Here is a 24,337-nt window from a genome sequence, read left to right on the forward strand (position 1 = left end):
CGCATTACGTGGCGACAAAGCTCGCCCCGTGGTTGCTGCACAGCTGCACGGCTGCAGTGGTCAGCTTGTGGTGGGTGGGGGAGGCGATGGCAATATTGTCCCAGGGATCACCAGATCAACCATGATAATCTCAACAACACCTTTCATCTCAACCTCATCTCGACTCATCTCAGGTAGGATTGACCCGGGGAAGTGTCACCTGGCACAACTCGGGACGGAGCATAATGTCATTCTATACGTGAACTTTACAACACCCGCGTCTCTTATGCCATGTGTATACTCCTTCGTGCCAGGTCTCATACCCTGGGAGCATCTGCTTGTACCTTTTGTCCGCTGGGTATTGTTGAAGGGTCAATCGCCTCCTCGGAGGTCCTGGTCTCCTTGGCCGTGCCCGGCTCACCGGGCAAGTCCTCCCAGGCCGCCTCCTCGGATTCCAGATGCGACTCGTCTGGGATATAGGCTGGCTCTCGCCCGGTAAGACTGATCTCGGGGTCATCCTTCGCCAGCTTCCTCGCGTCTTCCCATGCATAGAACCTCTCCGTGAGCGCGTGCTTGATCGCCGCCTGAGTCTTGCGCACCTGTAGGGCGAGATTGATATCAGTAAAGCTCTGATGTCGTGCGTGCGGAGCCATAGGAATAGACGCATACCTCCATCTCCCTCGCCTTGCTCTCGTTGTCGCCGTAACCATACTTCCCCTTGGACCTCTCCCAGTTGCCCGTGGCGATCCTGTTCCTCTCCTTGATACACACCCACCACAGGCTGTGCAGGTCCTCCCAGCTCTTGCGCCGCAGCTCCTCCACCCTCCACGACCGCCCGTGCGCGGCGTCCTCCTGCGGCGTGTTCAGCGGTTTGTCCTTGCTGTAGAAGAAGTCCCACAGGCCGTGGTCTGGGTCCGTCACGACCGCCGGGAACTCCTTGGGGCTGACGGGCCGGGGAAGCGGCACGTTGTCCACCGAGAGCACCTCGCGCGTGCCCGTGCCCCGGATCGCCGACAGGCCCCGGTTGCGGTTGTGGTCGCGGTTCTTGCGGCGCTGGCCCAGCGGCGCGGTCGTGGAGAAGAGGCCGGTCTGCTGCTGGCTCGAGAGCGACGGGCGTGCTGGGGCGGCGGACGTCGGTGCCAGTGGTCGCTGCGAGGCTGCGAGGCCGCTTCGGTGGTAGGACTGCAGCACGCGCCTGAGGCACGGCCGCGCGGGGTTGGAGCTCGCCATGCTGTGCCTTTCGCCGTGGTGGTCCTTCGTCTGGCTTGCCCTGGCTTGCCCTGGGGGACCAAGTGACGCGGTGGAGGCTGAGGTTAGGTGAGGTCTGCGAGGCCCGTTGTCTGGGTCGCTGCGCCGCTCAGCTTCCCAAATTTTTGGCAGCGGCGTGTGGAGACCGAATCGCACTTGGGGGAGCCAACAGGGGTCGGTGCCTGCCGCACGCAGAGCCTCCATGCAATGCAAGCCACATTCCCAACTACATCAATCTCCAATTGGACCAGTTCCCAGAGCTCATAAAGCCTGCTGGTAGGTCAATGGTGACTTGCGGAGCGACCAATTTTCTTACATACAGCTCGCAGGTGCCCACAGAACAGCCATGAGCCTGCAGCCTCGGGCTTGAACGGAACACCAGAACCAAAAGAGAGAGAGAGAGAAAATCAAGGCACACGCTACTATACCATGTCACTCTGGAGGTAACCAAGTCTCCGTCTTGTACCAAAGGACTCTGACTGTACTGTTCATACTAACAAACTCAAACCAGGGCATACCAAGGCCTGTCTTCAAAGGCAAGGCTTGGCGTGGGTATCGGGCTCCTCGGCTGGGGGGCTATTGGCCTTTGGATGTCTGATCGGGCAGAAGAAAGGTTTGGCTACACTCCATCCGACCAGGACAAGGCGGCGCTGGAGTTGCTGAAGCCCAAGATCCATGTGGTAGACCGTGAACAGAAGTCATGAGGAAAGTCTTGCAGTTTTGAGGAGCAGCCCGCGGGATTTCAGAGGTCTGCCACGCAGGGGAGCTACAACCAGAGTCCTCCCAGACAGGTTTTTATCCCAGAGGAAACGATTCTCGAAGAGGCAATTGTCTCCTACGAGGATAAGAGGATCTACTACATGAGGTTACAAGGTTGCCCCATATGAGGCTGGGGGATCGTCCTACAGGAGCCACCAAGGACTGTCGTCGTACCTTGACCATTTTAGTGACGGACCGTCGCACAAAATGAAGGATTAATCTGTTCACGCTTGTGATAAGTTGTGCTAGAACACCCTGTGCACTTTTACTAGGCAGAGTGGTCGCGCACATTCAACATTGGTCAACATCACTTCCTCTCCAGGCATACCTACCCATACTGAAACTTAATGACAACCTGAGTTTTATTCAGTTCAATGTCATCAGCTCGTTTCTGATGCATTCTTGTCTAAATTTGTCTAATGCGAAGCCATACCGGAAATGTCTATCATAGCCGACCACCTGAAAATGCAAAGCAAAATGCCACCAGCAAGCCGCCAGTCTGATATGCAGGGGGAATCGAACTTTTCGGACTGAGGGCCGGAAGGTCACTTCCAAAACGCCACCAATGCTGACAAAGCCTCGGGTTTTTCGGTGAAAAAAAAAGTTATCAGAAATTTTGACAGGTGAAGGAAAAAAAAAACGAGAAAAGATATTGTGGGGGAGTAGACAGTATTGACTTCAGTTCCTCCAGGCAATCCCCACGATTTGAGCCTGAGGTGCTCGGACAGTCAGGCCGGCATCCGCTAAGCTGCCTCTGTCTTCATGTTGGCCGGTGTGACAAGTGGCGACTCAGACATGTCGAGAAATGGTCTGAACAACTTCGCCATGTCCAGGGTCCAGTTGGTTGCGCCGTAGTCCTTGTCGATCGCATCGACAGACCCCAGTTCTTCTCCTCTATATGCCCCATCCGAGCGCACATAATCATTGACAGCCTTGAGGAGATGGATAACTTGGGCGAATCGGTGTTCAGACTCCATCTCCAGATCGCCTGCACGCGTATTCTTAAGAAGATAGTTGGCAAGCCAGTAGAAGGGGATTGCGTCCTTCGAGAAGCCCTGCCGGCGAGGGTTCCGCGACGAAGGCGGGTATTGATTAACAACGTCGAAGTCCCAATTCTGCTTGAACTTGTCCAGAGCTGTGCGAATAGCCTGAGAAGCCTGGGGAGACATGCTTCCGTCAGCTGGAGTGTTGCGGCCACTGTTGTTTGCACTGCCAGGCGCGCTGCCATTGGCGTGTCCGGTATCGACGATCCAATCACTGTGAGCGAAGGATGAGGATTGGCCATAGTTGAGAGCCGAGCTGCCTTCAATCTGAGCTCGACGTATGAGAGCCAGAATGCCATGGACCAGCAAGAATTTGCCTGTCAGGTTTGTTGTGCCAGTCTGAATCCGGTACGAAATGTGCAAGAGCGCATGCAACGCGAGGTGCATCTCTGGTTGCTTGGCTCGGCGCGTGCCATCCACGTTACGAATTTGGGCCGCCTCTGGTCCGTACAAGCCCAAGGCCTCAGCGCAAGACCTCGCATCTGAAGCTCCGTCCCATGCTGCATCGTCGCAGGGCAAGGGGATCTGGATTGACATGGGGTCGAGCTGCGGCGCAATATTGAAGTAGAGGCCCAAGGCTGTGTCGGTCGCAAAAATAAGGAACATAATACGATTGCGCTTCTCTTGCTCTATCCATGAATACCAGTCAAATTCTGACGGATGATACGTCAAAGGATTGAAGCCAGGTTGATGAAGCGCGCTCATCAGGGCTTGTCCTTGAGAGACACGGAGCAGATCGGACTTTCGTGCGAGCAGCACAATCCTCGAATGCACCTGCCGAGCGGCTTGTCGTTGTTGAGGGGTGCCGTTCCAGATGAGGAGTAGATGAAGAAGTACAAGAGCCTGGAGCTCCTCCAACCCATCCTGGCCGCGCCTTGCGAGCCCGGATTGGGAGTCTTCGTTCAGAAGGGAGAGGATGCGCGCGTCCCTTTCCAAAGCAGACTTCAAGAAGTCGGTCAGAAGGCGCACGTGTGAAGGCGACAAGCGGTCGGAATAGCAAGCTCCAATACAACACATGCTAGCAAGCAGTCCGGTGAAGGATTTGCCAGCGTCAAAAGTCGGCATATGTAAGATGGCAAAATGCCTGTGGAAGTGTGCGTACTGGCCAAGGAAGTGCTGGACATTTTCTGCCGAGAAATACAAGTTCATGTCGTTGTGGGGAGTTGACGCGATGCCAGGCGAGTAGAAGAAATTGATGATTTGGTTTGACAGGTGCCGATAGGTCGCATCGTCAAGGGGGCGGCCGCCGGTAGAGAGCCCAAAGCGACCATTGGTCGAATCTGAGGGGGGCTGGCCAACGTATCTCGGGTGGTCGAGACTAGGCTCGGTTTTGAGTGCGGTCTGCTGTCGGTTAGGAAAGGTTGATGTAGGGACTGGGTGAGTATCTTGCGCACCGCCTTGTTGTGAGAACATGGTCTGCCAGTCCAAGCCCGACTGCTGGTTGTGGTTTGATCCACCGTTGAACATAGGCACACCATTCTGGTTCTGCGACATGTTGTAGTTCGCCAGCTGCGGGTTGATGTTCGTGGACATGGAGGTCGGGACATTCCCGTTGTACTGTTGCTGTTGCTGCGACGAGGCAGTCATGACTGGTGCAGGCACGTTCCTCCGCTCTTCACCATTGGTGTCCTCGAGGCGGTTCATGCTCGACTGTCGAGAGAGCTGGTTCTGGTCATTCATGTGGTTAATTTGGTCCGGTGTTTGAATCAGCCCAAAGGGAACCATGTGGGGGTTTCCCGTTACATTGTTCATGCCGTTCATCATGTCTCCATCATGCCCAAGCTGCGCGGCCTTAGCAGCAGCCTGCTGCGCCTTCTTTACGTGGGCGTGGGGGTGGGACAGATGGCTGGCTCCTGTAGGGTTGCCCCGACGGATCGAGCACTTTTGGAAGTGACGCTTCAGAATGTCACTTCGGGAGAATGTGTCCCGGCAGAGCACACACATGTAAGGACGGTCTCCAGTGTCTACATTGGCCATCAAAGTCAGCTCTCGCTCTGCGCTCACGGAAGTTAGAATGCTTACGTCTGAGCATATGACGCTTCAAGTGCTTCGCGTGAAGGTAGGTCTTCGTGCAGTGGGGGCAAGGCTTCAACAAGTTAGCTAGTTTTCACACAACCCTCACAAACTCCATCGTCCCGGACCCCAGAGTGGTTGGCCGGAGGACCAGAGCGGTCGACCTGTACGTACAAATTTCCCATCGGCGTCCTTCTGAGGGATCTGAGCCTTGGCCGCGGCGGTACCAGGGGCGGGGGCAGCGGGCCTGCCGGGGGCGCTTGGTAGAATACCTCTGCGGCCCTGGGAACCGACTACGTGAGTAGGCTGGTCGTTCTCCTGGTGAAGAATTGATGGCTGCGACATCATAGGGCTCTGCGCGTAGGGAGAAGCCAAGCCGCTTTGTGGCATTACACCGCCCGCAGGCATTGGCCGCAGGACAGGTGGGACACGACCGCCCGGAGATGGCGCGGGCGCGATCGGTTGGGGGTGAGATGCGGACACAGAGGCCTGGGGCATCATGGCGGAGGAAGTCGCATAAGACTGCTGGTGCTGGTAGGGGTTGTGCATCATGGGATACGAGCCTCTGCCGGAGGGCTGGGGCGGGGGGGGAGCGTAGCCGCCCATGGAAGCTGGAGTGTTCGGGGTTGCAGGTGTCCGAGGAGTATGCGGGTGGCTCGCGTACATAGACATGGCTGGGTTGTGAGGCTGCAGAGGTGGTAGAGTCTGGTTCTGGCCGTTCTGCAGGTGGTGGGGGGAAATCGCCGAGTGGGATGGATAGGAAGCCGTCGTAGTGTTGTTAATCACGTTAGACGAGTAGTGGTTGTGTTCCATAATCCAGCTCTAAGTCTACCCTGATGCAACGAGCGCAAAGGCAGCATCCGAAGAATCAATTGCGCTAGGGACTCGAACGTGGTCTCGAGGTGAGGGTAGGGGGGAGAAGAGGACAGGGTTGCGCAGGCGGATCTGTGCGAGTTCTTGTGGCCGAGGCGGCAGGGCAGTCTTGCAGGTGCTCCCGGGCGACAAGGAAAAAAATCGACGCCAGAACCACAAGGCGGACTAATTCCTCTGGTGATTTCGGAGAGTCGGGAACAGGCAAACACACGCTGGCTTGCTGGCTGTGAGGAAACGGCCAAAAATTTGCGGCGTGATGTTTGTGTTGGTGTTTTGAAGGCGACGCGGTGCTGTGGTGCAGAGGCGCGTCTGAGGATCCCCCACGGTGGAGATGCGGTTTGGCGGTGGTAGCGGGTTGTGGTAAGAAGTGGATAGATGAGGCTGAAGACCGTTTGGGAGGTGTTGGTGGAGTGGACAAAAGGCGTTCCTCCTTTTTGGGTCCCGGCAGTAGATGTCGAAGTGGAGACTAAACTCTGTCAAATGGATGGACGAGGGAGGGAGGTGGGATGATGTGGGTTGATGTACCTCAAATATCTCTCCTTTCTTTTTTTTTTGTCGGAAGCGTCGCGCCAGTACAAAAAAAAAACTCTGCCAGGTACCGAGCCAAGTGGGCAAGTTTTCGAGTGGGTTCACCCTCGACGGAACCCACTCCACGCCGCCGTTGAGATACTAAGACCAGAGGTACCGGTACGAAGCAGGGCAGAAGGCGCTAGCTTGGGTGCAGGAGGGTGGGTTCTGGGGGGTACCCTCGTCGTGAAGGGACCAGGTCGGGAAGTGGATGATCGAAAGTGGACTGAGTGGGCAGGGAAGCTGGCTATAGACGACCGGGGGGCCCGTGCTAGGGGTGCAGTGGGTGTAGTGGGTGTACCTGGTTACTGTGTGAGGAACGTCTTGTCAGACTGCCAGACTGCCAGACTGCGTGGTCGAGCTGGCCCAAGGTGCGTCTGGCGGCGTCCACTCGATGGTTTAGAGTTTCTAGAAAGACGTCAACATCAGAAAGCTGTGCACCATCCTGTGCCGTGCTGCGCTGCGCTGTGCTGAGCTGTGCTGTGATGGGGGCAGGGGGGAAGTTTCTTTTGCACGCCTGTGCGAAGCATGCGAAGCAGCCACAGCAGAAACCCGAGCTAGGGCGTGGGTCTGAGGAAGCTGGCTGGCACAGCATTCATTGCACATGATTCTGCCGTCTGTTCCGCAATGACGAGGTCGCACGAGCGCATGCGCGCTGGCATGCTGGGCATGCTGGCACGATGGCACGATGGCACGATGCCTTCTCAGCCTTTCTGGGCTGTGCGCTGGACTGCACGCCCACTACCGGGCATGCAAAGTGCTGGCAGTAGCCGCAGGTGGAGGGGCGGTTGGACAATGGCCTACCTGGGCGTGCGTATACAGAGAACGTGCGACGCTTCGCTCCGAAACGGGCTGCGGTGGATACGAACCAAGCGGCTGGATGGGCGGGAGGCTTAGAAAGTGCTTTAAGGGTGTCGCAATACACTACGGCAGGGAGGGTGGGGGGATGCGAGAGAAGAGGTCGATATTAGAGTTTGGGGTAGACTCCGCAGATTGCAGAGTGTAAAGTGCAGGATCGTTCAACGTTGTTTGGTGGAGGACTTCCAAAGTTGGCGATGTCTGGCCGCAGCTGCACACGCGTGAGTGAGGTACAAGAAAAAGAAAAACGGCCACAATAATAATTATAATAATAATAAATAATAATGGCGGAACGTCACTCCCGACTGTGCTGAAAAACCTCAAAGATTCGAGGAAGGGCCAGATGAAGCAGGAAACACGGCCATCTATGTGCGATGGGCTGCCTACCTATAGAGGTAGGTGGGTAGCTATGTGCAATCCAGGATTGGAGAAGAAAAAGGCACTTGCCCAAAAAGACCAGACACCAGCAATGACCACTTCCTTCTTCCAACCTTCGTTTTGGCCCGCATGGCCATCGCCGACTGGTCGAGGTACCTGGGTAATCACCTTGCACACCTCACTGCTTGCTTCCTTCCAGGTTGCTTTCAATCGAACCCCGTCCGTCACACATAGAGCATGTAGAAAAGAACAGCACAGCCGAGGGCTGATATTTCACTTTCTGTCAGACAGGACACCCGTCGCAAATTCACCATCGCCTTGCCTTCCTTTTCCATCTTCCCTTCCTTTCTACCTGTTTTTTTCATTTTTGTCTTCCTTTTTTTCTCCTTTAGTTTTGATTCTTCTCCCGCCCAACTCCCAGTTCCTCGCCCCTCGCCTCTTCCATCCCACGAGTAAGCGTTTTCTCCTGGGCTCCTGGAATACGATGCCACCATGCGCACAGTATGAGCAACGCAGTGGCTGACCGCCCCCGACTCACCGTCCCCTCCCTACGAAACAAGCACCGCCATCGGCCTCGTGACGAGCTCGACCAATTCGCACTGGGCAGCGGACGGTCCGTCACATCCGCGCATATGAGACTCAGCATCAATGCTCACTCACCACATGGTGGGTCGAGTTCAGTCCAGCCCGGTCCGGTCGAGGCATCGCATCGCATCGCAGCAGCCAGTAGTCTTGTCTCTGCTCGAAAAAGGTTGGGTATCGAGCTGTCGTTGCCCTGTTTCGCCGTCACACCCACCCGGCAACCAGGCTGGGCAGAGGCTGCATGCACTCAATCGAAACATTTTGCGGACTCGTCCAAGAACTGGCAAAGTACGGAGTAGAGGTCAACGTAGCCACTGCGGGCTAGCCGCTTTCAGCAACTCCTGCACCAACCCACGCCCCATTGCCTCAGATGGTGGGGGGCGGCGAGGCCAGAGATGAGAATTTACTGTTTACACTACAGTCAGCTTGATGGAGGCGTACTGTTTCCCTGCTTCTCTTCCAGGTCGGGATGTCGGCCCATGCTTGATTCTCCGATTGTCAACGGCGCAGTCGGATACAGTACTCTTTCACACCAGATGCGTGCGACAGCTTGGCGAATGGAACACGCCTTCCTGTCCACACGAATCGTCGTTGCTCGACACACCTGGCGACTGTTGCATCAGGACGCAGTCATGGCAGTCCTAAACTCGCGCCAACACCAGTGTAACGTCAATGCCGGCCGAATCTTACATCCCCGACCCTTGCGAGGTGGCCAGGGCACCGTTGTGTGGGACGCGCGTTGGCTCTGGTCACTCTGCCACTCAATATGCGCCCAAAGGTACGCGCTGCGACAAGCTCGGCACAACCGTCGGCAGTACCTCCTGCGAAAGTACTGCCCCCCTCCCGGGAGAGAGAGCCCACCCAATCTGCCATCCTGTCTCTCCAATCTAATCAGTCGAAACACGTTATCATTCTGCTTCCTCCGCCGGCTTGAGTGCGCATAGCAAAGCTGCGAACTAGCTAGCTGCACGAAATCCGTCAAGGTCGTTGTCATGCTATGTCTGCTTGACTACCTGAGTCATCTACCACTGCTTGGGGTTGCAATGTCCAGGAAACCAGTGTCATGGTGTGTCAGATTCACGCGACTCGACGATTACGGACACCTGACCTGTCCTTGCCGCCGACACCGCCCGCATGCTCCGCGTACGACTTGGACGGGCGAACACTCACTACATTTTTCGATTGCCAAGAAGCCGTCGTGAGATGACGGTCAGCATCTCGAAGACCCCGTCTGTAAATCTGCACTGATTTAGGTCATGGAAGTCTGAGCAGCTAGGCCTGACTTTGTTGGTTGCGAGCACGTTATGCAAAGGGTCGGCCGTGAACAGAAGCCGTGCCGTACTGTGGTATGTCCGTGGGCAGCCAACCCGAACGTGCCGGTGTTGGAGCAGGTGCGTCCCCGCTCACGGGTGCTACAAGTTGACAAACAATGCGGTCCCACGGCCGTGGTGCAGGCGCTAGTCGTTCGCCTGGGTGTTGGGGATTGCATTAACAAGGTTACTCCCAGCCTCGTATGCTTCCAGAAACGACTGGTCGAATCACTGGGCCCTTCATCCTGACTTCCAGGCACAGTTCAAACTCAAGTCTCCCTGCAAGTACCATCACCATGAGGGCATGATGCAATCTATGGTCCGTGAACACGGGAACAAGCGGACAAGAATAGCAACTGCACGACATGAGCCCACGATGACTTCGGGGCGAGGAAGTGTGTTGTCATCCAACGGAGATTGCTTCATGTCCCTGTCCAAATTTCAGGTCAGTGCCAGGCCACACAAAACGCTCCTATGTAAAAGGGGAGTGGTCGATTCCTTGGCCTGATAGTCCTGGAATGTGGGTGGTAGTGCGAGAAACATGGAGGCCAGGAAAACGAACCAGCTGTGGTCTACCAGGCTCTTGGGATAGAGAGGCGTGAGACCGGCGCGAGTGCTTTCTCTACACAGTATTTCCAGGCGCCGCTGCGAGTCAAGAGAAGGCGAAACAGGCCCAAAACACCGCCTTGGCTCTCGCGTGCCTCCCTGTCTGCCACCTCCCTTGGTACTGCCTGACTCGGGGCATATGCCGGTTCAGCTTCGACGCCGAGATTAAGTAAAAAGTGTTGACGAGCAACCTGCCCTCTTCTGACAGTCCAATGACGTAAAGCCTAGCCGAGCCACAAGCATCCGAGATCGGGTCGGGGAAAAGGAGTTTTCTCTGCGGCGTTGCCAGTAACAGACCCGCGTGATCGCTTGAGCGGCCACAAACGATGCGTGCGGGTGCTCTCGACTCACAGCCCGAACTGAGGGGGGCTGGCAATACATGACGGAGAAGTCTGGCCCTCTCCAGCACATCTCCCGGGCGATCCTCGTGCCTGACATGCTTCATGGAGAAGTCGTGGAGCTAGGAGGGGACTGCGGTACGGCACGCCTCTATTGAAATGGGGACAGGATAGCTCGATGGTTTCGGGCATTTTGAGAATTTGGAGTCCATGATCCATCTAAAGATCTTCCCAAATCTTGGAGAAGCTTGGGGGTTTCCCTCTCGCGGCTCTGGAGTTTGGGGTCGAAAGAGTGGACTTGGGGGGGGCCCGTACGCGGTGTACTGGCTGCCTAGCATTGCTTCCCCAAGGGTTCACGGGGAGAGTTTTAGGTGGAGGACCCTGTGGCCCCATCAGCCCGAGAGCGTGGGCGATCTTCGGAAAGGGCCCCATACGTTCTGTACATCTGCACCATGTACCGCGTCTAGAAGCTATCCAGCCCCATCCGAACGTTCTTTCGGCGGCATGGCGAATCCACTTTCATTAGCACGCACCTCTGGATCTTGTACAACACCAAATCTGCATTCTTCATCATAGCTGATCCTTCGATGACAGCAGAACGCAGGACACAAACATTTCGCGCTCGAGGAATGTATCCAAGGGCAGAAGGTTGGGCCTGCAGCGCCGGGTCTGGAGAGGACCTCAGCAGGGGTGATAGCCGACACCCCAACGGTGGATGGCAGCCCTCTTTCGAAGCACACCCAGCCATGCCAGCGAGCTGGGAAACGTGGAAGTTGGCCGACAGTCGCCCCTGACCTTGCGTTGATTGACACTGACAGAGCTCCAAGTGGGCCCTCACCCGCTACTTTCTCCTGCTGTCCCTGCCGCCAACGTGCTCCACCGGCCAGGGACGTGCTGTCCATAGCTTCTCGAATCCACCAGAGGTCAGGACAGCACACATTGAAGGTGGAGCCGAATGTTCGAAACGCTGCGACTACTGTAAATCCTACCGCTGCAGTACCGCTAGTTCCAGTATATCAACAAATCCATCAAACCTTTGGACCTCACGACTCCTCGGCGGCCTAGAGACTACCGAGGCTTTGCCTGCACATTCTGCGCCCTCATAGTGGCTGTCTCTTCGGAGATCACCCGGCATTCCCGATTTGTGAAATGAGCGCGCATTTTGATTCCTGCTCACTGATTGGTCGCTGGCCACGCAAACCCTGGTTTGTGGCGGCGTGCCGGTTAGCGAGCAGACAAGATCGTGCGGTTGCACCCATCCTCGCCATCTGCTTGTCTGCCGTCGGTAGTGGAGCACTGTGCCAGCAGGAAACAGCGTGCCAGAGGCATGGGACAGCCGGTGGAGCTACAACACCAGTACATAGTACTAATGCTGGGACGGCTGTGTGCCAGGGAAATGCGTACCCGACGTTTTCCAGGTGTTGGAGCCGTCCGCCGGTTCGGCTGCGACTTTGACTTCCCTTTTCAGCCTCCAAAAATCCTTAACGAGGACATTCTAGCCACATTGGGATGCGACTCTATGCGCACCACTCCCACCATGTGCTCTGCAAGTATGGCGACGAACCGGTGGGTAGCCGCCGCGGGACACCCCAAGCTTTGTTTTGTGGCCCAGAACGGATCACAGAGGGACTGGAACCTGGAGAATATCCATCTGGGAGATCTGGCACCATCACGACCCTCTTCTGGTCGACGGAGTCCATATGCACCAGGCTACAGTGGCGCGGAATCAGGTGTGACCTCCCACCAGACCACCACCCACGCATGCCAGGTACGGGGCTGCTTCTACTGTGTATGGAGGCCCTGAATTATTCCGCGGGACAGGCGAGTCAAGGCGCTTCGGAATTTGCCATCAAGCGGGCATCCTAGCGAGTATCGACGTCCCTGTCCTGTCCTGGCTACTCGGTTGCACGATTTTTACATCATGCGCGGCTCTTCAGAGCTGACCGCCTTTCTTGGCCGGGGTTTTGCCGTGCACTTGTCGAAACTCGGCAACATCGAGCGCCAGGTCACTTCACCGAAATTATCTAACCGTGATGCGAGTGCGAGCAAACCCTTCCAGGCAAACTGCCAATGAACAAACGTTGAAAAATACTGCTGTGTCGCGCCTGCCTCCCAGCCCTCCCAGCCACGTCCTTCCACCGGACGCCCATGACGTCCATCGAGAGCCAAGAAGGGTTTCCAATTGAGGTTTGCACAATGCCAGGCGCATCTGCTACTGTTAAATGTCAAGTTCCTCGCCAGTTGTGCTTGGCTGCAGCTTGCCATTACCACGCTCTGTTCAGCAAGGATACCCGTCGGACCAAGCCTCGATTTGGAAATTGAGAGTTGAGCGGCGGAAGTTTGAAACCCAACCTCAGCTCACTCGCGAAACGCGCTGCAGTAGCTGCTACCTACATATGTATTTAGCGCTGTTGTTGGCCTTGGGCCGGGGCATCTGCGCGTGTATGAATGCGGAAAGTGAATCCGAGGCTTGCTGCGACCCGTGCAAAGCACGTGTGTTCGTCGGATGCAAGTTAGCGATCGCAACGACGGCGTGGGCGTGGACGTGGGCAACGAAGGAGCTATCCGTCCGACCCATTGATACCGTCGGATGTCTGCAGGGGGGTTCGCGCTTGTGGGCAGGCAATTCCTACGGCCCAGGACCCTGCGACTGTGGCTTGTCGGCCTCCAAAGTCCCAAGCGGCTTTTCCCAAAGCGGGAGTCCGTTCGGATCCCAGCAAGCGAACATCGCAAGGACGTCGATGTCGTTGTAGGTATCTGGACAGCCTCACTATGAGCTGCATGATCGAATACAATACTCGGCGTTTTCCGTACCTTGCTCCCCGGCCGGGAGTCGCCTTGTTTAAGCAGGAGCTCCAAATGACGTCTGAAAGGACTGTCGCGAGAGAGGCAAGGCGCATCCTACAGCTTGCCCTCCGCGATCTGCTCACCCGATTTTGAGGATTTTTAATGATTTCTTCATCTAAATCACCTCGCACCGGCGCTTGTGGACCGGCTGTTGAATCGAGGGCCTATGGCTTTGCACTGGACGCCCTTCACCATTCGGAAAAGGATGGGCAGCAAGCAAAGCCTTGTCGCATATCCGTCCATCCGCCACAGTGAGATATCACGTTGTGATGCCCACGTGCATCTAACCACTCCTTGTCCAGGCGGGACAGGGCGGTCGATGTACCGGATACATGGGCAAGACGCCATCCCTCGAGTCAACAAATCTGTATTCTACATCGATTTGCACGCGACATAATTACGACAGAAAGCAGGCGACCATCCCGAGATTCAAGGGGTTCTGGGCGAGATGGCGAGTTACGAGGCACCATGAGCACAGTTGACCTGAACGACTCGGGGTACAAACGAGTTACAGGCTTGCGTCGAACTCTCAGCAATCGAAATAGAAATGTCTTGGCAAACAACAGCCATAATCAGGCGGATCGTCGAGCGACAGACGCAGCCTGACGATTCTCACGATACCACGAGTCAGGTGTGCAAGTTCCCAACGCATCACTTGCACGCTGTCACTGGCCTCCTGAAGGGTCGGCGGAAGTGAGGAACACAGTTCCGGGGCAGCAGGTCAGAGGCGAGGCGACTTTGACTTGTCAACAGACTATTGCACTACAGTGTGGTGTTTGAGTCGCTGCACTCCCATCTCTCGGACGGTATCCGGGCCCACTACAAGTCAGTGTTACGGCCCGGTTACAGATGTCTGAATAATGGACGAGATGATGAGGCCGCTGTGCCTCGCCTTTGCATCGTATGTCCCGAGCAATCTCGTGTGTTACGTCACTGCACCGTCCAGAGGTCAGAAAAAGGACCGAAGCTCGCAGGGCAGCCGTACGATAGGTCATGGGCTTGCACGGAAAGCGCGAGAAACTATCCATCATCCGTCGCTGCCCGTGATTCACTCAGGAGCGAGCTGGACGTCCCTTCTACCACAGTGTCTGCGAGCCTGGCAGGCGAGTCAACCACGACGAATGGCAGCACCTGCATGACAAGAGTCGGCTGGAATTTGGCCGAACAAGGCCATTCTCAGCCAATGCAAGTCAACAGCATGACGCTAGGCCGAGATCCTGTCATCTCGACTCAATTGCATCTGTCTGGCTTGTTTAGGCCCTAGGGTCGGGCTGCGCTATCCTTCTTCTCCAGATGCCCAACCACTGTGGCTCGTCGGAAACGGCTGGATGGGGAGCTTGGATTCCACTGTGGCTGTCGCCAGCATTGCGAGTCCCGCCAGATCTCAAGTCTGACGTGAAGACAAGCAATAAATTCTGGGCCCGGCAGTCGTGGGACGAGATCATACGCAGCAACTCCGCCGCATCTTTTTCGAATCTGAGAAGGCACACAACAAGGGGAGCGACCTTACCCATTCTGTGGCTGGACCCCTTCTGCGCAGTACTGTACATGCGCCCACCGTTGGTTCCATGAGGTTAAAAACTGGTGACCACGTCGAAACAATGGAGATTCCCGCCTGCAGGCTCGCCGGACCCTTTCAATCCACCCTTGAGCTCTCCCCCTGACACGCGCAGGCATCATTCAAGCTCAACGGGCGGTGTGGTCCTGTCCCCGGCCATCCCACCCAGGCACGCCCCACCGATCTCGCAGGAGTTACTTGTCGGGCAGGTACTGTGTCTTCCCCTACGCAGTGGGCGCAGGGTGAACGAGGCCTTTCGCAGGGGGGGCAGCGAGCAGGCAGGCAGGCCTTGTATGGTAACCCGGTGGGGCGAGACAGCGAGTTCATGCAAGTCCAGCACATGGAGCTCTCAGAGCCTCGGTGCGCCGCCGGAATTGGTCCCTTTGCCAGCGGCTGCGGAAGAAACTGCGGCGGACTGTGCAGACTCCCAACGGATCTCACGACGACGGGACTGACTGGGTTGTGCTGTAGAAGCAAAGGTGGGCCCCATGGAAGCGTTGGAAGAAACGGGGCTGCAGTCTGCCGCGTCGTGTAGGAGCGGCAGAACGCGTCGCGTGCTATTGTTATTGTTGACCTCTTACCCGATTCTGTGTCTGTCGGTGTGTCTGGTACTCCGTACTGTCTTTGCGGGCGCGTTTCAAATCCCTGAGAACTTGAGTGATTATTTGCCTCGGTACCGTGTACGGTCGGGGCGTCTGTTTCTTGCCGCCCAGAGGCAGTGTGGTCCCCTTTCAAGACACGGAGTGCACGACGCGGAAGCGGATCTGTCTGTACGGCCTCGAACGGTCTCGAGGGCTGGCAGCTTGGGCTAGAGCCAACACGCCTTTGGAACGGGTGCTCCACCAGGCTTCGCACTCGTCGACGGTTCTTTGCATGCTTGCATGGCTGCATGCTTGCATGGCTGCGTGGCCGCTTGGGCTGCCCATGCAGCGGTGCAATCTGCCAATGAGAAAATACAGCCCGCTAAGCGCTGAAAACGCTTCGTAATGGAAAGCTACCCGGGCTGCGCTCGCATCTGACGATCGTCAGGAGACTCGCATACATGGCAGGCCTGTCAGGGGCGTCGGGAAGACGGTCAGACGGTGTGTAGTATCTCTGGTGTGCGTACGGAGTGGTACCCGACAGCCTGTCAAGCCCAGTCTCGCACCCTCGCCACTGACCGACATACCATGGCCACGTCTGCTCATGTCTGGGGGGGTCTGGCTGTGTGTCGTGGCCAGGCTGCCAGGCCACCATCGAAGCTTGTGTCGAATCGGTATGGGTAATCTTGCACTCCCCTGCGTAACTGAGGACTCGCTCATCCCAAAATGGAAAGGTCAATTTGACTTCAATTTTGACGTCCTGGAAAATACTTATCAATACCGTCTTCCTCTTCTTTTTCACATTCCAGGACCCTAACCACTAACTCTAACCCTAACCGCTAACCCTGACCCTAACCGCTAACCCTAACACTAACCATGGGGGCTTCGCCCCCAAGCCCCCACTGGGGGGGGCCCCCCAGACCCCCCAATAAAAAGTGGCTGAGGTACCTTTAAGTACCTGAGAGGCTTGGCATTTGAGGTTGCAGTTGGGTGGGGCCGACTAGGCTTCTTTGGGTGCAGCAAGTCCTCAGTTACGCAGGGGAGTGCAAGATTACCCATACCGGTGTCGAATATGCGTCTCCGACCGGGGATAGGCTCAGCTGCAAGGCGAAGGCGGACATTTTGCGCCGGGAATAGTCGATTCTGGCATCTCTCGCCTTGTCCTTTGGTAATTGCAGGGCTGCGGATTGCTGCGGATTCGCCCTTTCATCCCAAGTCATAGACACGCCCGTGCTAATTCCCAGTGGACAAGTGATCCCAGGGCCGGCAATGCGGCATCCATTATAGAATCTTGTTATATGGCTTGCGAGTTTATGTGTCGCAAGGATTGTTTACCCCAACACCCCGAACACTTGAACCCTGAATATTATAAGCAAGGAGCTACGGGAGAGAGACCTATGGGAGTTTCTCCAGCGACGGGACCACTTACCCTTGGAGCGGCTTTCTGCATGGGCTCAAATGCTAGGGGTCTACAAAGCAAGGTCTGGGGTATCTGCGGCCTGCAAGCCTCGGATTTGTGTTGCAACCTCTAGTCCCTTTAATTGACTCGATGAGGCGAACCGGGCGAACGATGTGTTGCCATAGAAAGGAATGAGAACGTGAAGCTCTCTCCGTATGATGTCTCACAATTATCCTGGTTTGTTTGCGGTGCAGGTCACGGCCGCGTCTCGATGTTTCATGAGATGATGCATCTCATGAACTGGCGAGCCTGTTGGTTCATAGCAAAGGCAAGGACGGCTGGGCTAAATTCGTCCCAAGGAGATATGCATTGGTATCGGATATTCTATACCGTGGTCTGCCCGTCTACACTTTGCTTCGCCTAGCGCTTTGTATAGTAATTTGACATATCGAGCATCAGCACGAGCATTGCAAGTGCGCTCTCCTGCGAGCGCCCAGCAACATCCCTATCATTCCTCGATCCAGCCTTCTCGCCCATGCCTCTACACACGGTGATGAAAATCTCAACCTTCTCACGGAAGGCACTGTACATCCTCTTGATTTCCTCAGAGTCTTGGTCATTTGGCGCATGTGATCGTACCTGTCTGGCAAATTGTAGGATCTGTGCGAAGATCTCTTCCAGTAGCTTGAGAACCGGTTGCTGCTTCTTCCTGAGAAGTAGCGCCTGCGCTATGTGATCGAGGGTCTGTTCATGCTCCTCCCCGAGCCTCTTTGGGCTCGCAATCGCGGCACTCTTGTCAAGACCGCAGTCCTGAAGCCCATTCTCAATCTTGTCCAACCACGCCTGGAAACGGCGCCATGGCTGGTCGATGCCTATGTCGAAGAAGTAGCGGGCAATGTTGGTGACGAAGTGGTGGGCTTCCACGCGGAAGCGCACACACACATCCTGAAGGTTTGCCCAGTGTGACGCCTGCAAGACTATGTCGCGGAAGAGCTGGTCCACCACGAACAGCATGCGTAAGACGCGGAGCATGAGCTTGAATATCCGGTCATACTTGAGCAGCGACACGGTAGTAATGACTGGTGCAAGTGCCTGCGGAGGCTTGTAAGACATGCGCAGGAAGTCGAGGGCCTCGAGGGACCCTTGGTCCATGCACTTTTCCATCTCCTCAGTCGAAAGATCCCGGATGGCGAAGCTGAGGTCCCCGGGCAGCCCGTTGCCATCGGCACCGCTTTCTTGCTGGTAACTTTCCGTAAGCATGCCCATCAGTGCGAGCCGCAGCTCGGAACTCGCTGGTGGCCAATTGTCGCGACTCGACAGGCGTAGGCCCATGGTGACGCCAGACCTCGACACGCCTGACCGTCTCTCGGTCGTCTCCATGTCGGGGTTGAACAGCGCGTTCGTAAGGCGGCTCGAGAACATGCCGTTTCCAAAGAGTTGGAACGCTCTCTGAACTGCAAGATGTTTCCGTAAGTCGTGCTCACTAAACAATAACTTGAGACATTCGCGATTCACAAGCCGAGCTTGGGTGTGTACCATTGGGCCGAAGGATAACAGTGGTAGTAGAGACCAGTGAGGGCTGAAGTCAGCAACCGTGGGCTCCCCGTTGCGCTGGTCGTTGAATAGGTGTTGTCGAAGAATGTGAGACAATTGGTTCCATGTCTCCTTGGTCTCGATCGGTCGTTCGAGGTTCGCAATGGAAGCTAGCATTGTCTGTTGTAGGTCCTGCTCGTTCTTGCCAAAGACCTGGAGTTGCCCGTCATACTGGTCCATGAAGCTATTGAGGCGATGCTGCGGAGTGGTCCCGCCAGCATCTTGCGTCTTCTGGAGCAGGTCCAGCACGACACGTTGATACTCGAGTGCCTTTTCTTCCACCCTCGTGATGGACTCCCAATCATACTGCCACTCAAGTTTCGGCACGGTAGTCGAATTAGTGATCCTGATGGACGCCATTGGGTGCTCAGGATGGCTCTCCTGGAGAAATCGAATATTCTTTCCAGTCTCAAAAATGACCTCAGCAACATCGTCAGGGACGAAGCTGGGCATGTTGTTCGAGTCCAAAACATAATCGGGCTCTTCCAGCTCGAAACCTTGATCATCTATCCACGTGTTATTCTCAACCTTCACGAAGCCCTTTCCCGGGCCAGACTTGTTAATTCGTGTGCCCTCTTCCGGTCTCAGACCAATCCATTCTTCAACGAATTCCGTCCATGGCGTCGAGACGATGCGAAGTATCTGACCCATAGTGTCTCTCAGGACTGGTTCGCTCATCTCTGCTGACTGGGCCTCGTTGTAGATAAGAGAGAGCAAATCTGCGTCGTTGGTCGACCTCTTGATCTTGATAACGAGTCTGTAGTAATATGAAAGAAGTCGGTAGGTTGGGCGAACAAGTGACTGCAATTGAAGGATCGAAATTGTCATCAAGCCACGACGTCCAAGCTCATCCTGTACGACAAGTAGCAGGCTATCCAGGGCGTTCGCAAGCGCGACCCGGGGTGGGCTTGCACTTGACGAGTATGTCTTGTCTATGAATGAGCGGAGACGGCGACAGGCCTGACCACAGGAAGTACAAAGAGCTAAGATAGCAGAGAGAGATTCTGTTGAGTAACCAGGAGCTTTAGATAAGGGTAGTGAGGACTGGAAAGTCTTCTTTTCGGCATTCCATGAGAACAAGACGGAGTCGCGGCCAAGTGCCATCGCAAGTAGACAGGCAGAATAGGCGTTGGGGTCCAGCGTCTTGTGGGATTCATGAGATCGGATGCCACATGGATTGTTTTCCGAAGCCAAGTAGGAATCGTATGCATCCGTGCCAGCTTCTGTGATGAAGAGTGGTGGGTTGAGTTGCGCTTCAGGGACATCGAATCCATCCCACGTCTTGAAATTCGCAGCTTCTGGGGCAGCATCTTGATGGAACATCCAGGGGTCAACCTCAAATTCTGAGTGTGGGCTTTTTAACGACCCGTGGTCGATGTTTACCGCCTCATCGTCTGCCGTACTTTCGGGCCTGGATTCAGTGTTGAGATCCGGCGGAAGCTTGAAATAACCATCATCCGGAAGGCTCAGTGTGCCGCTCACGATGGGGCCTATTCTGTCTGGTTACCGTTTAGTGTTTCTCTCTACTAGCGACAGAGTCTTCCACTGACTTGTGTCGGAGAGGTCGAAGAAGTCTTTCGCCAGGGGTGTAGGTGAGTCCAGTAGCATGGACGACTTCCAGAAGTTCGGCTGGACAAAGAGGTCAGCGACACTCTCATCCTCTGTCGCAAAGGACGCCATTATTTTGGCAGACTCTTTGCCGAACGATTTAAGTGAGTGTTGCTTTCCATAAGACAGTCATGACAAATTGCAGCACCTCTCCAAACGCATAGAAAGGTCCATACAAGATGTCCAGTCCTCTTAAGAGTGATGAGCATGTCGCGGGCGTTTGGACATCAAATGAACCGCGCCTGTGCCCTAACCCTTCTCGCATGTAACTGCAAAGTACTCAAGTACCTACCTGCCTGGGTACCTAGGTATCCACCTAGCCCAACCTACCACGGGCAGGTAGGTAGGTGTAGCTTCACGCGCACCTTTCCAAAGAGCTTCCACAATAGTCAGTATTCACCCCAGCTTGGTCGCTTGCTCCTGCACGTCCCCGTCGAATGAAACAAATCGGCCCTCAGTCGCTTCTAACGGTAGTTCAATTGTAGTCTCAATTGTTGGTCCAGTACCAACAGTTCAGACCCCAAGACCCAACATCCTCTTTGCGACAGCTTTTCGAGCATTTAAACAAGCGCCATGCCTCCGAAGAAGAAGGCTCGCGCGTCGACAACGGCCACGCCGGCGAGCAACGATGACGCGATGGACATCGACACCCCACAAGCTGTGGACACGCCCACTGCAGTTGCCACCAACCTAGCACATACTGTCGACTTGGCCTCGCCATGGACTGATGACCAAGTCTCCATGCTCTTCAAGGCCGTGGTGCGTTGGAAACCAGCGGGTGCGCGCGACATCCTACCCAATTTGTTTCAAGCATTGGGCAGCAGCTAACTTGGTCACGACCAGGGATGCACAAACACTTCCGAATGCTCGCCATATCCGAACATCTGCGAACGAACGGCTACGACCCCGCTGTCTACACCCACATCCGCATACCTGGGATCTGGAAGAAGCTCAACGAGTTCTACAACATGCCCTTGATAGACGAGCGGGAGAACAACATGGATCTGTTGGAGGATCCCAGTTTCGACGATCGTTTTAAGGACTTTGATCTTCCTTGGGAGGACTACGGCGACCTGATAATGCAGCGAGCACTTGCAGATCCCAGCGAGGCGCCATCATCGCCCTCAACAGCAGAGAAATCACCCGCTTCGACTAGGAAGCGGAAGCGCGGTGCGGCCGGTGATGAGCCCAAGGGCCGCGCCAGCACGGTCGAGGACTCAGAGGCCGAGGACGAGGGGGACGCCGAAGAGGCCCAGTCTAGTCCAGCAGTGAAGTCGGCACGAAGCGCACGCAGCACGAGGAGCTCCAAACGTGCGGCATCCAAGGCCAAGGCAAAAGCTGCGGAACAAGAAGAAGAGGAGGAAGAGGAGGAAGAGGAGGGCGGCGATGAAGATGAGGATGGAGATGAGGATGGAGATTCCCAATCTTCTTCTGACGACGAGAGCGAAGAAGAACATGAAGAGGAGCAGGAGGCGGAGGAGCAGCAAGAAGAGGAAGCACCAGCGGCGAGGCCCACCAGAGGAGGCCCAGGGAGGGGGCGGAAGCGAGGTCGAGGCCGCGGGAGGGGAGGCCGTGGTCGACGAGGCGGGTAAATCAAAAGGGCCAGCAGACCTGTGGACGAGTCTCTCAGACCAAAGAGTGGTAGGAGGCGCTCACATTCTGTGTACAAGATTTCGGCGGAAGTGTCTGCCAACTCAGGAAGCGTGGCTGGATTGAAATTGGACAGTGTTTGCATGTTAGATATACCCTGTATTACTAGGCGGGAAGACGATGAACTGGTTCGAAGAGAGCAGAGCCATCAAGCGATTTCCAGCCGCTTGTGAAGGGCATTTGCAGCTGGAGACCACGACACGCCCAGGTAGATAGGTACTTTGAAGGTACTTGCACCCCGCTATGGGAGCTCATTAATGGATCCCTGCAAATCAACACCCCACACCCCCAGCATCAACGTCCTGCCCCGCAACGCGTCAGATCGAGGACAGACGCGACTTAAACAATGTGAAGGTCTGCCTCTTCAGCTGAACCGAAACCAAGATGTCTCGGGCAGGATCCTCAGCAGCAAGGAATCTCACTCTCACTGAAGAGCTGGAAAGACTTGAACAGTCAATCACGCTCACTCTGCAAGGTAGGTCCAATCTGCATCTGGCGAGATGACTGGAGAGGGAGCTAACACGACACAGAGATCGACTCAAACTTCAGCAGGGCACATCGCATAGTCACCACGAGCATCCTGCCCTTGGTGGAGCAGTATGGAGAGCACTCAAAGGCCGTGTGGGAGGCGTCAAAGTTCTGGAAGCAGTTCTTCGAGGCGTCGGCAAATGTGTCCTTGTCAGGGTATGAGGAGCTAGCCGCAGACGAGGAAACGACAGCTCACGACGAGACAACCGAGCACGATGAGACGACAGCGGACTACACCCCGCGGCCGGAAGATGGTGATGCCCATCAGGAGGCCTCATACCAAGCACAGGACGACTCACTACTGGATGGCGGAGACGGAGATCTTACCGGGAGCACCCCCCGCGCGCCGGCGAGCAGGTCGAGGCCAAAGTTCGCCAAGCTCGGCTCTCCCTATGAGGAGCTGAAGCGTGAGATGAGAGGCGAGGATGACCGCGCCTCAGATGACGACTCCGATACCGAGATCGTGCCTCATCAGCACACCACCAGACTGCCCGATATGTCCATGACCCCACGGTCATCATTGGGCGCCGACGAGGCGACACAAGACGACATCTTCTCCACCGCACATAAGAATAGGGATCCCCTACTCCACAGGGTCCTTGACAAGAACTACCGCATCCAAGCGACCCCGCACAAGCCGACCGGCGTCTCTCCCATCAAGTGGAAGGTCACCGAGAAGCTCCAGCCGCAGGGCGGGGACAAGGGCAAGCAGCCAGCATGGAAGGATGACTCGCCTCAGTCTTCTCCCGAGATGGCGATCCCGACGCTGCGCAGTGCCGCGTTCATGTCGCCCATAAAGTACGGTGGCGCGTCTGCTGCGACGCGGACACCGGGCGTCAGCGTCCAGACGCCCGCAACCGCGAGGAAGACGAGGGACGTCTACGCGGACGAGGAGGGCAAGAGGGGCCGGCGCAAGGACGATATCACGTGGGAGAGTGACGATGAGGACGATGACGGCCTATATGGCGGAATGAGCCCGCCCAAGACGATCCAGTTTGCGCTGCCGCCGTCGAAGCTCCTGCAGACCCCAGGTAAGTAGCCAAATTTCATATTCGCCACTGGTCACAGCCCTTTCTGACTATTTCACAGCTCGAGAGGCAAGCAAGCGGATTGTCGACGACATACTCATGACGGCCGGTATGGAGCCCGAAGACTCGTCCGAGTACAGCCCTACAATCGTCAAGATGAATGCAAACATCTCGGACGACACGTTTTGATTAGAAACTATAGAGAAACTTGTAGTTTGAGATTCCATGGAGTCTCGGATAAAATGAAGACTCCATGTCCGCCTTGGTAGGATCCATATACACTAGGGTACTGCGTATGTTGTAGGTGCGATTCAATCGTCCCAGGTTCATATCACTACGCAGAGACCTACTCCTGCCTCATCACATACTTCACACAGAGTGCTGTGAGAACGAGTTGAATGCATGCTACAACCGCTTTTGGTCTGGAATGGTATCTGGTCGAATGCTATCAATCAGGCGATCGCCGTGCCATTGGGCCTAGACATTCCCATCTTTCAAGTTTCAGGCCACTAGAATTAACGCCAGCGACGGCGTCGTGATGACTGATTTACAACGTGTCTCCGGTCATATGCAACATGCACATTCGACCAATAACAATAATGAGCTATGTTCGGGCCCGCTACATTGCCACAGTATCTATGTGGTTTCGCTTCTATTCCGTATACGTCCGAGGACATACATGGCGCCTTCATACGGTGGTAAGCACTCAAGACCACAGTATCTATGCAGTAAGTGGTGGATGGGTTGATCTCGTTTCTAATTGTGGTTTCGCTTCTACTCCGTATACGTCCGAGGACATATGTGTGGTTTCGCTTCTATTCCGTATACGTCCGAGGACATATATGGCACCTTCATACGGTGGTAAGCACTCAAGACCTAGCGCTTGGAAAGAATATGATGCCGATAACGATAGTTATAATATGATAGGTATCCTATGCATATAGAACATATGTGGCGCCTTCATACCGCAGTGAAAACTGAAGACCCATCA

General features: G+C 55.6%; 7 protein-coding genes across 7 annotated transcripts; 3 read left to right on the forward strand and 4 right to left on the reverse strand.

The window, feature by feature from the left end:
• Positions 1-82: 82 nt before the first annotated feature.
• KVR01_002587 (mitochondrial 54S ribosomal protein YmL4) lies at positions 83-1,355 on the reverse strand. Its single transcript, XM_044787631.1, has 2 exons — positions 649-1,355; positions 83-578 (listed from the first exon to the last, which is right to left on the reverse strand). Exons 1-2 carry the CDS (start codon positions 1,207-1,209, stop codon positions 297-299), a joined length of 843 nt encoding a protein of 280 aa, XP_044647602.1. The 5' UTR covers positions 1,210-1,355; the 3' UTR covers positions 83-296.
• A 158-nt stretch (positions 1,356-1,513) lies between these two features.
• KVR01_003402 (uncharacterized protein) lies at positions 1,514-2,354 on the forward strand. The gene is made up of 2 exons (XM_044792352.1): positions 1,514-1,670; positions 1,739-2,354. The coding sequence occupies exons 1-2, from the start codon at positions 1,657-1,659 to the stop codon at positions 1,929-1,931; spliced, it is 207 nt and encodes a 68-aa protein (XP_044648417.1). The 5' UTR covers positions 1,514-1,656; the 3' UTR covers positions 1,932-2,354.
• Positions 2,355-2,729: 375 nt separating this feature from the next.
• Positions 2,730-5,855, reverse strand: KVR01_003086 (uncharacterized protein; the record flags this gene model as incomplete). The annotated part of the gene is made up of 3 exons (XM_044793116.1): positions 2,730-4,993; positions 5,052-5,115; positions 5,217-5,855. The coding sequence occupies 3 exons, from the start codon at positions 5,853-5,855 to the stop codon at positions 2,730-2,732; spliced, it is 2,967 nt and encodes a 988-aa protein (XP_044648101.1).
• Positions 5,856-9,371: 3,516 nt separating this feature from the next.
• Positions 9,372-10,741, reverse strand: KVR01_003759 (uncharacterized protein). The gene is made up of 2 exons (XM_044794467.1): positions 10,173-10,741; positions 9,372-10,040 (listed from the first exon to the last, which is right to left on the reverse strand). Exon 1 carries the CDS (start codon positions 10,659-10,661, stop codon positions 10,263-10,265), a length of 399 nt encoding a protein of 132 aa, XP_044648774.1. The 5' UTR covers positions 10,662-10,741; the 3' UTR covers positions 9,372-10,040; positions 10,173-10,262.
• Positions 10,742-17,338: 6,597 nt separating this feature from the next.
• On the reverse strand, positions 17,339-20,306 carry KVR01_002309 (uncharacterized protein). Its single transcript, XM_044781490.1, has 2 exons — positions 20,083-20,306; positions 17,339-20,031 (listed from the first exon to the last, which is right to left on the reverse strand). Exons 1-2 carry the CDS (start codon positions 20,210-20,212, stop codon positions 17,360-17,362), a joined length of 2,802 nt encoding a protein of 933 aa, XP_044647324.1. The 5' UTR covers positions 20,213-20,306; the 3' UTR covers positions 17,339-17,359.
• A 207-nt stretch (positions 20,307-20,513) lies between these two features.
• Positions 20,514-22,064, forward strand: KVR01_003330 (uncharacterized protein). Its single transcript, XM_044785124.1, has 2 exons — positions 20,514-20,918; positions 20,984-22,064. Exons 1-2 carry the CDS (start codon positions 20,714-20,716, stop codon positions 21,730-21,732), a joined length of 954 nt encoding a protein of 317 aa, XP_044648345.1. The 5' UTR covers positions 20,514-20,713; the 3' UTR covers positions 21,733-22,064.
• Positions 22,065-22,071: 7 nt separating this feature from the next.
• KVR01_003430 (uncharacterized protein) lies at positions 22,072-23,701 on the forward strand. Its single transcript, XM_044794468.1, has 3 exons — positions 22,072-22,265; positions 22,321-23,349; positions 23,408-23,701. Exons 1-3 carry the CDS (start codon positions 22,175-22,177, stop codon positions 23,533-23,535), a joined length of 1,248 nt encoding a protein of 415 aa, XP_044648445.1. The 5' UTR covers positions 22,072-22,174; the 3' UTR covers positions 23,536-23,701.
• Positions 23,702-24,337: the final 636 nt, after the last annotated feature.

The sequence above is a fragment of the Diaporthe batatas genome (assembly GCF_019321695.1).
Source record: "Diaporthe batatas strain CRI 302-4 chromosome Unknown Contig00003, whole genome shotgun sequence".
Classification (NCBI taxonomy): domain Eukaryota; kingdom Fungi; phylum Ascomycota; class Sordariomycetes; order Diaporthales; family Diaporthaceae; genus Diaporthe; species Diaporthe batatas.